Raw genomic sequence first — 16,164 nt, 5'->3', positions numbered from 1 at the left:
AAAAATGAATTTTCACAGGATAAATGTAAGGTCCTAACTGAACTTTAAAAATCATTATGTGCTCATGCAGGAATTGGAGATTTTATTTAGAAATAGTCTGTGTCAAAAGTGTCAAGTATGCATTTGGCAAGAGTTTAAAGAGTTCTACAGCTATTTAAATTGTAGCCTTAGGATGAAAGAAACTGTCTGGGTCAGGAGTTTACTACCCTGGCTATGTTTCAGAATCGAATGCTATTCAGAATCAGAATGCCCTTGAGCATCTCTCCTTACAGCAAGCAAGCAAACTACCAAAGAAACAGAAAGCAAACAAATCCATTCCTGGATGGATCTGATGTATGGCAAGGGTGCCGGTGACTTATCTGGAATGAGGATGTGAATGTCCACTTTAGTCCTGCACTGACCTGACCATATCTATGGGACTTTTTTCAGTCCTGCCACACCTTAGAAATCTCATAGAGTTGGAAACATATTCATGGAAGGACTTGAAAGTGTAAGGAGCCCTGAGAACTAAGAGGGAAGATTAGACCTTCTCAGTACTTGAAACATTATCATATGAAAGGAGATCGAATATTATATATATGCCTCCCTCTTCAGGCCTCCCCTTCTCATTTCAATGCCCACACCCCACCCTTCTTTACCATCCATAGCCAAGTCTAAGCATCAGGATTAATGAATAATACCTGAAGTATACATTTCTTCCTGTAACTGGTTTTGCTTTCATTCGTCATCTTCAAAAACTGGGTGACTGCCTCAGGGATTAATGAGTTCCCCAAACTGCAGGCACACAAACTGTGTTCTAAGAGCACTTTTGGTGCCTTAAAAGGGATACAAACTGTCAATGGAGATGGATCAATATATGATCTATTCAAAATGCCTACCGGTCCTTATATTTGATAATTAGAGCAATAAATTTATGCTCGATGAATGTGAGTCTAATTTTTAAATACTCCTTTGTAAAATGAGAAACATAATTATCTTTATGGCTCTGATTCTTCATCCATAAAATTAAGTAGTTTTATTACAGAATTGATTTGTGACCTTCCACCTATGTGTTTCAATGAACTTTTGTTTTATCCAGTTAAATCTCACCTGCTAATAGCATATTAAATATTACTGCTGTTGAAAATGTGAAAGTTTCAAATGGCAAACAACAGGTTTAAAGATACATGTGAAACAATATATCTACAAATAAAAGGAATGCATGGAAAACAGTTCTTAATATGTTTTATTTGGACTATCTCTATTAATTCAAATGGAGATCTTTAGTTATTCATTTTTTTATATGACTACAGTAGTTTCAGGGAAGGTTTTGCCTTAAATATAATATCAATGATTTTCAGCAGACATGCTACCAAGTTAGAAAGGGGTAAATAAAGAAATTAAGTGAGAAAGTAGTATTAATGAATTTTAAATACGGATACATGTTGTCTCTAGGCTTTATGTAGATGTACATGGAAAAAGTAATATATAATTGATTATAAGACCAAGTGATTACAAAGTCACTGTAAAAATTGACAACACAGATTTAAAAAACAGAAAATAATAGTAAGAGGATTTTGTTTAGTAGACATTTAAGGGATAGTGTTTTTATAGTAACTACATTTAAAGTTAGGGCAAATGTCTGCTTTATTCATCTAGAAAACTATTTTATTTTTTATTGTGTATATAAATATATGTATATTTGCCTCCTCTAACCAATGTGCCCTCTTTCCCTCTTTTTTTAGGAATATATATATTTTTATTTTATTTTTTAAACTTCCTAATTTAAAACATGAAGCATATCACAGTAACTCATGAGAAACCTGGTGCTAAAGGGAGCTTTAATATGCACAGGGTGAGAATGCAGCTGTGCCTCCAGCCTTCCTAATACCTACCTGATCCCATTCCTGTCCCATCCAAGGGGGTTGCTGAACGCTATAAAGATAGCCCCTGATATTCCCAGCTCAAAGCTGGTTACATTTCATTGTTTGTGATTATATTAATACATTCTATTATAGTTTAATAAACAACAATTCTATGTTTATGTAGAACCTTATTTTTTAAGGCTTTAGCAAATATATAAAGTTCTCTAAGGGAATCAAGTTCTTCTGAATGATGTAAATACTTTAAGTTTTAATTCAGCATACAGATTTAATGGTCTGCTCTATAACACAGGGAATAATACTGTCTGAATCATTTCCATTAAACAACAGTTATTAGCAGGAAATTTGTATATTCTAAAAATTTAGCTAGACTGTTATTTTTCTCATTAAGTAGACTATTAGTAAATATAATTTAAATTTTTTCTTCATGATGATATTAGATGATATTAGAAAATATCATCATGTTAAAATTTTGCTCAAGAGTTACAAGAAAATGGCTTGGTGGACTCTTATTTAAATTGCTATTCAGTCTTGACTATCAGAATATTATAAATGGGTTTAAGAATACAATTTTCTAAAGTTTGACATCAAATCAAGATATCTGAATATTTATTAAGCACAATTGAGGTTTTATTTTTCGCTTTTTAGTTTCATCTTTCAATATTAATAAGCAGTACAGGTGACATCAAATATTGAGCCCTACTGTTCCCTAAAGAGTTTTACCAAAGTTTTATAAGCATAACCCTGACAGAAAATTGGGTTTGTCAAACTGGCAGATCTATAAATTTGTTTTATTCAAAAAGTATTTTAATTTTTTAAAACATGATATATTGAAACAATAAGCCTGTACTTGTACTGGCTCAGGCAAACCAGGCTACATAGATTCTATAGATGGGGAGGAGGGAAGGGGAGGAAAGAGGCAGGCAGTATAGGTATATCATCAAGTATACTATATACATATACATATATGTTTATATATTATATATATACAACTATGAAGATATCAGATAAATCAAATACAACCTAATATGTATATATGTATATATCTATATCTATAGTCATATATAACATGAATTATACATGACCTTTTTATGTCATGTACTAATTCTGTATACTCATTTTGTTATGCAGGCTATCTTTAAACACACACACACACACACATTCTCTATTATAGAAAAACAAAAAAACCCTAAATGGGTGCATTCTTTGTATTAATTTAGCCTAATTCACATGGCTTGAATTTGTTTATATTATCGTTTACTCCTCTACCAGTTTTGAAGTATGCCTCAATCTCCCCTAAACGTGAAATTTTTCTATCCCTTCTGACAGCTCTCTTCATTGTCAATAAATACAAATTAATCACTCTCATTCCCCATGATTTTTATGTATAATTCACTGATCTGTCTCATCCCCTTATCTATGCTGTTTTCGATGAGGAAGCCTTCTTTCTCTCCCTTTCTCCTAGTTTCCTATGATTCATTTAAGACTTTATTATTTGATGTTCTGTTACTTCTGCCTTCCTGACTAGATGACAAGTTTTTTGATGGAAGAGACCAAGTATTATATATTTTATCAACTACCCCATTTCCCAGCTTTTTGCCCCAGTGTTAAGCACATGGCACATGACTCACTTGTTTAAATTATTAATTTTATGATCCACAATTACAAAGGACAGAACAAATGATGTTTGGAAGAATGCTGTTCGTATTTACCAAGTATTTCTGAACGCCCCCTGTATCTAAGCATCCATATTTTAGGATCGGGTAGCACTTTATGTGCATGCTAACAGTTGTTTGACATTTCTTTAATATTGATATGCTACATGTGATATATTTGATGCCACACTATTAATAAAACTTGAATATTTACACATATTCATTGAATATATTTCTTTCATTATATCTCACAGACAAATGTCTGAGTAGCAATGTAAAACTAACAGTTCTTAAGTTTTAAATGGTTGTAGGACTTCTGAGTGGATCTTAACCATTCTTGCAGAAAGTCAGGTATTTTCCTAGTTCTCATAGCCTCCTTTGCTTATGTATATCAATTCTTAACAGCTTCCTTGGGACTACATCACCTTTGTGATATTTTGAAAAAAAAAATCTCCGGGTAGACTTAAAAAACCTGCTGCCAACCCAGTCTTGGACTTGTTCTCCAATGGATACAAGAATGCCTACATAACTGACCCAGTTCCAGTTTGATTCCTGCCAGCCTTCAGGTCAAGGGAGAATATTTGGATATCATCCTGGAGACCATTTGGCTACTTGAACCTTTATCTCTCTCTTGACCCTATTCAATGTGTGACTTGGTGGCCAGATCCAATATATTTATATGGCAGAGTAAAATAAAAATGAACATTTTTTTTTTAATGGAGACCCTTGGCCTCCTAGAAGATGTGTTATGCTCATGAATACATGCTCAACAGCCCAACACCTTCACTGACACAATCAACTTACAGATTTGCAAAAGAATATTCTCATCCTTATGGCCACTTGTTGAAGATGTGACTACATAAAGGAGTGCCATAAACATGGGAATTTCCTAGAAAGAATATATTCTATCAATTAAAGAGTTACACTCTCATTTGCAGGCCACAATTCAATAAGTAGCACTACAGACATTTCCAAAGAACCCCACTTCACACACAGTTTGCTTCCTTGTCCCAAAGAAGTCTTGCATCTCTCATAATGTGATTTTCTCAGACCAATTAGCAAAGAAACTTCTTTCATAATTGAAATACTTCTGCATGATAAATCTGGTACCTAATATGCTGATTTTATGACAAGCTAGCTTTCTAAAGATAGATTACTTATGAAAAGGATTCATCAGGACTACTCCTTCTTGGCAGAAGCCCTGGAGAGAAACAAAAAAAATGTGGCACTTCATTTATGCCAAGACTACTGCCATCCAATGCAGTCACCCTAGGTGACCACTGACTACTTTTGTTAACCCCTTTCTTTCTGGACCATCTCTGCTCTTAACAAGGCTAAACTTCTGCCACAGTCATGAGTTCTCTAGAACAGTGTTTTTCAAACTTAGATAATATCAACAACTATAAAGGGGAAAAAAATCAAATTTCCAAGTTGTAAATATGTTTAAAAGTCATTACTTTAATATGAATAAGTCAATTACTACGCATAAACTCATGTTTCTATTATACAACTGTAAATCAATTCAAATTTACAAATTAACATAAGGCAACCAATGAACCCATAAATTAACAACACTAATTTGCTAAGACACATGTATCTTGCTAAAAACAAATAAATATTTCTATGTCATATGGACTACGTATTTGTTATAGGGCTGGTTTGGAATGAGGTAGGATAGGTTAGAAAAGCCTGTGCTGCTCTATGTTTTGTATAATTCCCTGATTGCTTTTTTTTCTATTGGTTACTGCATGATCTTTGCAGAAATTAACAGTAAAAGCTTTGATATAAAATGTGTTGGTTAGGAAAATCCCAATTTACCATTTCTAGGGACACAGGTGAGTGAGGTTTCTAGTTGACTACCATATCCGACCACTATTAAATAGATCTGGCTAACCCATGCAAATATGATTATGGGCCTTATAAAAAAGCCTGTGACTTAGTCTTTCATTTCTAGAATCTATCCAGGTTGTGCATACCAACCCAATAATCCTTGCTTTCAAATGCTGTATCTCTCTGCAGGCTGTTTAGCTCAGCACTGTTGCTCTGAAGACTTGATTTAAGCCTTTTTAATTGGTGACCCATTTTGATTAGATATCTTTCTTCTGTTCAAACTTAAGTTCCAAATCCTTTAACTGTGGGTAAGAAGCATCTGGAAACTTTTGAAAGGTATTTACTTCAGAGAATAGGGTAATTGGGAATCAGATATAAAGAGGAAGTTGTGACAACTTTCTATTTCTGATTAAATTATTAAACTATCTTCTCAGTTATTTCATATATCTTCCAATTAGTTTTCAGAATGATGTATCATAGAAATCGAGAGGATTGGCTTTGTGGATTTAAAGATGAGGGTTTAAATCCCAGTTCTGCTATTTGCTGGTTGTGTAACCTTGAAAATAATCACATACATTCTCTTAGCCTTACATCCCCCATTTGTTACATGTGAAGAGAATTTTTGTGAAGATTCTGAAAACACATTAAAAAATGTTAATCCAGTGATTAGCACAAGATGAAAGCTAAAAAGTTTCCACAGTTCTTTCTATTATGATAATGAGGATGATTATTAGTATCAATTGAGGTTTATAGCAGGAAAAAAACTAAAAAATCAGAGTATAATCTATATACTTTTTATTCTTACTGATAATTTTTACAATATAACTAAAGTCTCTAACCTCGATCTGAAGTTTCTTCATTTACTGTATTTTACACCTGATTATGTGGAATCATATGTAGCACTTGTAAAACTGAAACATAATTGTAAACTGCAAATACATTTTTGTGCCTATAGGATCTAACTTTTAAGCAAAATGTTTGAAAATCTGTGTTTCCAACCTTAATTTATACCTGAGGTACATATCTGTTGCACTTTTTTATTGCATCAGTTCATTTCAACAAACATCGAATACCTCCTATCTGATAGGAGCTGTCATTGGGACTAGGAGAATGAGGATAATAAATAAGAAGGTGGTTATTTCCCTTACAGACATGCCCATCAAGCAGGGGCAGGAGATATCTACAAACCTAATTCCAATGCCTGTGTTGCAGGCTAAGACAGAGATTCACACAATTATGGGAGAACAGTCACAATAAGGGTTATTCTGCAAGCACATTCATTGAACAATGCCAAAATTAAAATCTGCAGTCTCCTCCTCAAAACTAGGTTTTGCCTTCTACTCAGAATTTGTTTGGCTAGTTGCTGCCTATTCCACAGGCATAACCTACAAATTCGACTTCATTGATTTTTCTAAGTAAAGCCAAATGAAATAAAGCCATGGTAAAATTATAAATTATGAAACCATTTATATAAGTGTAATTTATTTTAAGATAATAATGTTTCCTAATACTTTAGAAAAATCTTCCTTCATCCAAGTCATTCAGTCCAGAGATATGAGAATCATCAAACTCTCTCCTGGTCCACATTCAGTTTGGTGCAATCTGTTCCAACTGTTTTATTCAGAGTCATCTTATCATCTCTGTGTGGACTATTGAAAGTCTTCTGCTGGATTCTTCCTACACATGGTTAAGTTTGCTTCCTGGACCAAGAAAAATCAGAACTCATCTCTTACATCCTTCAATACTTCCAGTGGTTCATTAATAGGCTCATCATAAAATCCAAATATATTAGTATTCAAGGACCTCTTAATTTGGCTGGATCTACTTTTTCAGGCTTGATCCCATACTTTTCTATATACTCCTTTCTTCAGATAGCCTAGAGTTTTCAAAGTATCCAAGACAAATGAGGACTATTCCAACTTTGTGCTCTCCTTTTCTTCACGTATAAGGCTGCCTTATTTCTTTTCTGCTTACTAAAATCCCATTCTTCCTTTAAACCTGATCAAGGGGATAAAAACTATCAAAATTTTACCTTTTATTAATATTGTATAGGAGCTTCAATTTTACACATCATGAAAAAAGTTTTTCTGGTGTATTATGAAATATAGTTATCTTAAAATAAATTATACTCCTAATATTATCATAATTTCTCATTTTTTCCATGGCTTTCTTTCATTGTGGCTTTACTCAGAAAAAGCTCTGAATGATGATGATTTTGTGAACTACAGCCATGGATTAGGCAAGCAAGTATCTAGGAAAAGACATTCAGACCAAAAAGTATCTACCAAATTTCCTTTCTTTTTAAGCTTCAGAGGCTTCCTGTCTCAGCAAGGTTTCTTATGGTCAGTACCCCATGACCTTTTGGTTTCAAGTTCCTTGGCAACCTACATTCTATACTCTACCCTCTGCTAAATGACTCAGTACATCCTAGTAATAGCCTGCCCATTATTTTGAATAAAGAATGTCGGTTTCTTTGAATTTAAATGAAGACCACTTCTCCATCTTAATCAATGGAGAGATATGCTTTTCCTGTGGTACAAAGAAAGTTATAGATTTATTACTCAATCCTAATCATAAAAGGATTCCACTCTTCTACCCTTGATTTATGACACCAGGACCCTGGGATCACACTAAAAATTTTTATTATATAATTTGAGCACTAAAATTACAGATAATTTGAAACAAAAAAAGAACTAAAATGAGCTATATTCACATTACATAAGAGACAGTTGCTGTCAACATTCCAGCATAATTCCTTTCAATATTTGTTATTTTTGCTTCCCAACTCATCATAAAGTAAAGCACATGACTACTTACTGAGCTCCGATAATATAGAAAAAGCTCAGCATAAAAGAATCAATTCCATAAAACTGAAATTTAGTAAACTGCAAAGTTCATTACCTGATAAAACAATCTCTACAGTAATCATTTCCCTCAATAACCATACAGCCTTCCAATTTCTTGTCCAATGAAGAGGATTTTCATGAACTGTTTGGAATTGACCAAAAAAAAATTGAAATATAAATATCCATCAATAAAGGATTGACTAAATACGTCAGACTTAGTTTAATACAATGAAATATTATGTGCACATCAAAAAGAAGGTATATCTATAGGAACAAATATATGAAACATAGCCACAAAATATTACCAAGTATAGTCATAAGGTACAGAATAATATACTAAATATATTTACATAAGCAAACAATTTGGGAAAAGATAAATACCAAACCACTGACAGCAGTTAAAAGGAGGGAAGGGTCAAATTTTGGAGAACTTTCTTCTTATATTTCTTATAGTTTTTTATTATTTCAAAGTTTTAAAATTACTTTTAATTAAAAATAAAAATATATTTCTCTTTACCATAAAACACGGGGGGTGGGGACAAGGATGTTCTGATACTCAATATCCAGATAACAAGGCAAAGAAAAAATAATTCACACAACAAATTTTCAAATGGTTCATAAATCCTAAATAAGCTTTAGGTTGGTGAAATGAAAGCCTAAAGGAGCATGCCATATAATAAGACAAATCACAGTAAAGAATCAAAGTGATCACAAGATTCAAATTTTACTATATAAATTTCAAAGTAAATGTACCTAAACCACCTTACACATGGAACTAACATACATTGAGCAGTCATACTAGATTATGGCAATTCCTGTAAGAAGGAAAGTAGATCATGAATTCTGAAACCTATTATAAACCTAGATGGAAGCTATACAACTCGTTATTAATGATGAGGTCAAGAAAGAATGAAGTTGACTATTAATTCGCTTCGGAAATTAGCAAAAATCAGGTTAGTATCTTTTTTAATCTTTCTTAAATTTCTAAGAACAATTATAATTAATACAAAAGTCACATTGTGCAACTATAAACTTGTATCTTTTCTTTCATTGCAGATATCAAATTCTGGATTTTGAATAGGTAAGTGCCTATTTAAAATAAATTTATTTGAAAACCAAGCTTATCTTCTCATGGGGTACAAGCAACTTCCATCTCTTCCCCTTTGGATATTTAACTAGATGATAATCAAGATTTCAAAAATCTTGGAAATAAAATTGGCCTTTAGAAACCATCCATTTTATTACTATAATTCTACTGGGGTTCATGCTATAGTAATCCTATGATAGTCTTACTGATCAGGGTTAAGATGATTTTAAGAGAAATGGACTAGTTTATACAGTAGGTACGATTCAAGCTGTGAAGAGTAATGGCTTTATAAAGATTCTCCAAATAATGGTAACATTTCATTTTTAAAACTTTTAAAAGTGAAATATCTGATATAACACCCTTAGTAACAAATTTCTAATTTTAATCCACTAAAAATATTCTTATTTCTGTGTTAGGACACTCACTACAGATCTGAGTCCCAGCTGAGTTATTTTTGATTATCTGTTGAGACAGTTATTGCAATGAGGGCAAGCAAAGTGAGACAAATGAACAGCTAACAAGAGGTCAGTCTTGGACAGTTGGTACCTAAGCAGGAGTAACATGTGGCACTAAGGACCAGTCAAGGCTGGACACCAGATCCCAGACAGCTAGAGACAGCATGCCAGAACCACTTTGGTTCATAATTCACAAAGGGTTTCAGGTAGAGGCAAGCCAAAGACTTTAATAATTTAACACCTACTGAAACTCTCTGACATGGCACCTGTGCTGGTTAGCTATCTTTTTCTCATACATCTATCCCCTGTCTCTCTCCTGTCCTTATTCCTTATTATGGGGAATCCTTTTTTCCCTCTAGCTTTGGAGTAGATTTGGTCAGTGACAAACACTGGTGAGAGATTGGATGGCTAAAGGAAGATGGAAGCCAGGGTAACATCTTACCCATCAAATCTGTACTGTACCTTTCAGTTTCAGCTTGCACTGGAGAGGCCTATTTTGGTTTAGCTTTCCCTGGTCTCTGGTATCACAACCTCCTCCTTTTGTACCTTCTGACTTGGAACTATAGCCCCAGATGTACCAGGCTAGCTTGCCCTTCTCGAAATATATTTTATTTTGTTAAGGGGGTGACTATAGTTTTTTGTTAGCAAAGGAAAAAAAAAAAAGATGGATGGGCCTGCTCCCTATCAGAAAACTCTTTGTGTTGAGCACACAATGCTTAAGTTGGGGCATTGCAGTAAAGACACAATAGCTAACATTTGTAAAATGTGTAATCCACATATATTAACTGCAACTCACTGTGGAATAATGTATCTTATGCATAAAATGCCAAACTGAAAATGATCTATAAGTCATCGGACACATCTACCATGAAGCATCTGTAAGTGTTTATTGAGAGAAACAAAGAATAATGTTTTCTTCCCTTTTCTCTGTGTCTTATATCAGGCTGATTGTTTGTAGTCTATTACTTATGGTTCTGAACAAAGGTCATGTCTTTGGAAGTGCAAGGAGATACAGGTGGAGGTAGTTGATAACCTCATACTCTAGGTTAGGCATAATTCGAATCCAGAGCACACACACTAGAAAATTTTGCCCAACAGTTGGGCTCAACTGCTACACACATATCCTGAACTGTTGGAAAATTCCTCTCACATAAGCCATTCTTAGTAACAGGAGGTTTCAAAATTTTCCTGAAAGGTGAATACACATTCCTCACCATGTACATTTTAATTATAATAGCATATAATTGTGCACTGTAATCCACGACATAGGATGGGATAAAACACAAATTAAATTATATACTTTTGAATAATGTTTTAGTTTTACAGACCCTATTAATTTCTTTTAATACCACAGGGTTTATAGACCTAATCAAGGACCTAAATAAAATATATTCTCTATGTAATTATAGTTCTTTAGTTTTGCCACAGAAGAATATTACCTTTCTAAAATTTCCTCATTTATCCTTTCCATAGTATTCATTTTCTTTCTTATGTTTTCCAGAATTATTTTATATGTTACATGATATCAAGACACTATAATTTCTGTTACATGTTTAGAAGGCAGGAGGTAGTAAAATGTGTCTATCAACTTAAGAATTGTTTGTTTCTCAAATTGTTTAAATTTTTCTTTCTTTCTTTTACAGCCTACGCGCATGGCATTTGTTTGCTACCAGACTGCCTCTTGCTTCTACACAACTCATTGCCATTTTTTTTTTTTTTGACTACGGGATTCCTCAAAGTTTTATTTTCTGCCAATGTTGAAAATTTTAGCAAATTCTCTTCATGTGTTTTTGCTGTGCTGCACCTCACCTTTTTGCAAAGCCACTCGAGTTTTCTTAAATTGATTCCTTACCATTTTACCAATTTACCTGGAATTAAATTCATATCAAGCAGCCTAGCTGTGCTACTGAACAGTGCCAGCTTCCCTTCAGTAATAGGAACTCTCAAAGGAGCTAAAAATTACCGTTAGACTGAAACTATTTCTCTACTTTGCCTTTAAGGAATGATTGTTTTAATACCTTAGTGCATTTTTCCCTTCTGTTTTTAAAAGTGGTTGTTTCCATTGACAGAATTTTTTTTTTTTTTTAATTCTACTGGCTTTAGCGATATTGCTTCCTTTGTCAAAACATCTAACTCATCTAGAACCAATGCTTCGTTTCATGAGAAAAAAACACTACCTGTTAAACCATCTATTCTGGGTTCCTCCCCTGAAGCTAAGATTTAAAACTTGCTATACCTGAATTGCTATTTTTAAAATTGTGATAGTAATCTATAATCCAGAACTATTTTTTAATCAAGAGAAGAAAAGTCCTCAGCTTCATCAAGACTTTGATTTTTTTTCCTCCAAAGTTGAACTTTTATTAGCAAATGATATATACACTTTGATAATTTTTAAAAAACTGATTACACATTTTTAGAAGCTAAATTGAATGATGGTTGCTTATATTGTATATAACTGGTTTGTTCATATAAAGAGTAATCTTAGCACTTCCCTTTAACAATTGTATCTTTTTATTCATTGGAGAAAGGGTTTCATTATAGTCAATGTTTTGATATTGGCTAAGCAGTTTCCTGGAATTGAAATACATTCATTTTTAAAGTAAGATTCATTCAGATTACTGTTTTATATAGGCATAAACAAGACTAATTGTTCTAATCTATAAACAACATGTAATATATAATATTCATTATCATATATGGCTTACCATGTACTCTTGATTTTCTTAGTCTTCAGTGGCCCCTCCTGGTGTCTTACCCCAGCAGACAGAGGAATGTGTCATGCCAATGTGAACCGATACTACTACAATTCAGTCACTGGGAAATGCCACCCATTTAAGTACAGTGGATGCGGGGGAAATGAAAACAATTTTATTTCTAAAACAGCATGTCTTAAAGCATGTCACAAAGGTACAGAAGATATTTTCTATGTTAACTCAGTTTCTAGAATAATCATTGTATTGAAATTATGAAAGGATTTTGATGTATGGAAAATATGAGGCTAGTTCTCTTTATAAGAAACATAGTATGATTTAGCTAGTAAATATACCCCCCTTTTCTACTACATTTAGATAATATATCTTGATATATCAATTGCAATTATTCTTACTATGTCTTTATATAAAAAGAATAAATTTTAAACAAATCAAACATCTGATCTTTCTAATATTTAAATACTGAACATTCATTTTAAAGTATTATTCTGAAATATCTTTAATGCACAAAATTTTAAACATATTATTTTTCTTCTTAATATAAAAGTGATGCATTTTTATAGCAGAATGAAATTGTAAGAAAAAGTTATCTGTAATTCCATCAATCATATATGATCTTATTTTCCACTTTTTAAAATAAAATGAGGTGAATTTCTAATGGAAGAGGAACTAATAATGAAAATAAAAAAACAGCATGCTCATTGATTTTTGCTAAAATGATAAGTGCAAAGTGACTTCATTAGAAATACATTGTTTTACACTAAAACAAATTAAAAGCTTTTAAGCCAATCACATCTTTTGGTTTCAACATTAAAAGATAAGTTGAGAAATTTTTAGATAAATTCTTGTATCAATTTACTTTATCATGGATAAATCTGTTGTTCTTCCAGTTGTAGGTGTCACCCAAAAGAGGATTTCATATAAAGGAAAATCAATTAAAATCAGACATAAAAAGAAGCAGCAGCCACAGCCAGTGGAAATAGAACATGAAGCCATTTTTTGTGGATAAGATATAAACTTGTTATATTAGAAAAATTAATTCTCCCTCAATATTTTGAATGCAGCTTTCACTGTGATTTTTATTCTTTTCTAAAATCCTTTTAATGAATATTTTCAGGAAGTAATTTTCTATCCACATTATACAACTATTAAAACATTTGCAGCAGACTTCCCTTTCTAATCTGATCAAGTTGCTTATTCAAATCAATAATTTGTTAACTAGCTACTATGAATTTTGTAATTCTTTCCTTTCCTTTATAAATATTTGCTAGTAACTACAGATTATATAATACTAGCTATACCAAAATCTTCCTTTTGTATATTAGGTGACCATGTATTTGAGATACTTTCATTCCTTTGTTATGATTATGTATATGGTGATCTACTTTTAAGTTTATGACCAGATTAGGAAATACAGCTTGTAAAGAACAAGCACTTACTTTCACATCTACAATGGTGAGAAGCAACCATTAAAGGTCATTCAATTTTATATTTGAAAGAGTGTTAATAATACAATCCTATCATATGCTTTCGTCTCCATGCAGTTTTTTCCTCAACCATGAGTTAAGCTGTATCTGAACAAAGAAGAGTCAACTGTTTGATGTGACTGCCTGATTTTGATTGATTTGACTTTTACTTTGTTTAACTATGCTCCATTATATCAATCCAGATGGTTGAATTATTGCACATCAAATAGAGACTGTGATAGAAGAAGATTAGAAATTGGTGGAAAAGAAAAGTTTTTAATGACAGTCAAATGGAAATTCTGTTTATGTACTTCCTAATTTCATTGTCTGACAAAATTTTCTCTTATCCAAAATAGCAATACTATTTAAACCTCCTGAAAGGTATTTATTTATCATTCAGCTTTGCACACAATGCAATCAGTGATTCACAGTTTTTTTTCAACAAGTCAGTATAGTATTTCTATAGAAGAGAAAATTATCAGCAAGGAAGAGTCTACTGGAAAATGCAGGCACTATTTACCCTTCAGGCTGCAACTAACATTTCCCTGGAGTTAGTTCTCTACGTCCAGATCATATCTTTTCTTCTGGCCTAAGCTATATGTAGCATGGCATCTCAATAGACATTTAAGACTCTTTAGTGGTCACCTCACATTTCACATTCAAATCTGAACTCGACATCTAAAAACAACAAACTGTCTCATCCACTGACTTCTCTCTAGCAATAGCACTATAACTCTGCCTGTTCCCTGGGCTTGAAAGTCTGAACTCGATTTTGAATGCTTATTTTTTTCCTCATATACCATATGTAATCAGTCTCCAAACTTGCTGCTTCTTTTTTCCAGGCCTTCTACCCTCTAAGGTGTCCTTCACATCACTATTGTGTCAATTCCTCAGAATGAATTCAGTATCTCTCTCCACCATCAAAAATCTTACAAAAACACCTTAGTAGGTACTCAAACCCTCCCATATCCTGGAATTTAATTTTGGTATATATTTTTGGACTTGTCCACACCACCGTCTTTCATGAATACTTCAATTTAGTAAAAACATTTATTCATTGTTCATTTACTCTGTCTTTAATTTCTCAGCCTATTTTACGCTGTTACCCTATTTAAAAATCGGATTCTTTCCAGACCACTCATTTGAAGTTAAGTCCACCTATATTGAGCTATGAAATTATTAGGTTTTAAGATAGAATATGGGAATTCCTACAATAAAATTCCAAATAATCTTCATTCTATTGCATAAAAAGTATATCATTAAAAATAGTGTCCATTCATTAGTTTAAGGAAAATTTTATAACTTGATTTCAAATATTCAGTACAGGAATAATTGCCTCAAATTGGATCTTTGCTGTGGAATTTGAGATGTTTGAAAATCAAAAGTCCCTGTTAAATATGCTCTGATGTCACTTATTCATGGATAGCAATAGCTTTAAACAAGGAGAAAATTATCCATAAAGCAAGTGGCAAGTTGCCACCAGGGACCAGTAAACAGCCCATTGGTGAGATGACTGATTCTTTTCTCCAGTGATGTCCACTTGCTGGTCTATTCCTTAGTCAAGACAGATACACACTGGAATGAATTGCACTGTTTAATGCACATGAATACTATTTCAATGTGTTTTTAAAGAAGAAGCTTCTGGTGATATTGTCTTGCTTTATTTTACATAATGAAATGCATCTGTGAATTTTAGATAAGACTATATTATGTAGCATATATGTGTAATTGCTTATTTGGTTTATGCTCTATATTAAAAATAATGTGTCAGACTGGAAAACTCCTCGTTATTTTTTACATTTTAAGAAATAAAATATATTAAACTAAATAATAAAATCTAACTGTTCTCCTTATGAAATGTCTTGTATTTTAAAAAGGATTTATTTATTGCTGTCCAGTTATCTCAGTTAGTCCTATAATAACAAAACATAAATTATTAAAACAGCTCCACATCAGTCTTCACCTTCTTAATTTGGAATTTGTTAATATTGCCCTTCTATTTACCAGTGTGAATTCACGTATTGTGATTGCTTTTTTGTCAAACAATTTAGCATACTATGCCTTAAAAACCATGTATTCTACTACTTTCTCCATGATTTGTATTTTCACCAATCACGTCATATATAAATATTTATATTTGTTTATTTAAACATATATCATATAATGATTTATCAGTTAAAGGTCCCAGTGCTAACTATTGAAGTTTGCCTGACCCATTTCCCTACCAGAAGAAGAAATAAATTGATGAGAAA

At 32.6% G+C, this 16,164-nt stretch overlaps 1 protein-coding gene across 4 annotated transcripts in view; it reads left to right on the top strand.

Moving 5' to 3' along the window:
* Positions 1-16,164, top strand: part of TFPI (tissue factor pathway inhibitor) — a 110,737-nt gene extending 94,573 nt beyond the window's left edge. For 2 of the 4 annotated variants that reach the window (XM_077154391.1, XM_077154390.1), the window contains 2 exons: positions 12,463-12,642; positions 13,337-16,164. In XM_077154391.1, coding sequence (XP_077010506.1) covers positions 12,463-12,642; positions 13,337-13,455 — 299 coding nt within the window. In that variant the 3' untranslated portion in view covers positions 13,456-16,164. Of the gene's footprint in view, positions 1-1,724; positions 3,866-3,922; positions 7,397-12,462; positions 12,643-13,336 lie in introns of those variants that run through there. The other 2 variants (XM_077154392.1, XM_077154393.1) reach the window with 2 other exon arrangements.

This window comes from Tamandua tetradactyla, chromosome 3 (genome assembly GCF_023851605.1).
Source record: "Tamandua tetradactyla isolate mTamTet1 chromosome 3, mTamTet1.pri, whole genome shotgun sequence".
In the NCBI taxonomy this organism is placed as follows: domain Eukaryota; kingdom Metazoa; phylum Chordata; class Mammalia; order Pilosa; family Myrmecophagidae; genus Tamandua; species Tamandua tetradactyla.
This window is presented reverse-complemented; position numbering and strand designations above follow the sequence as displayed.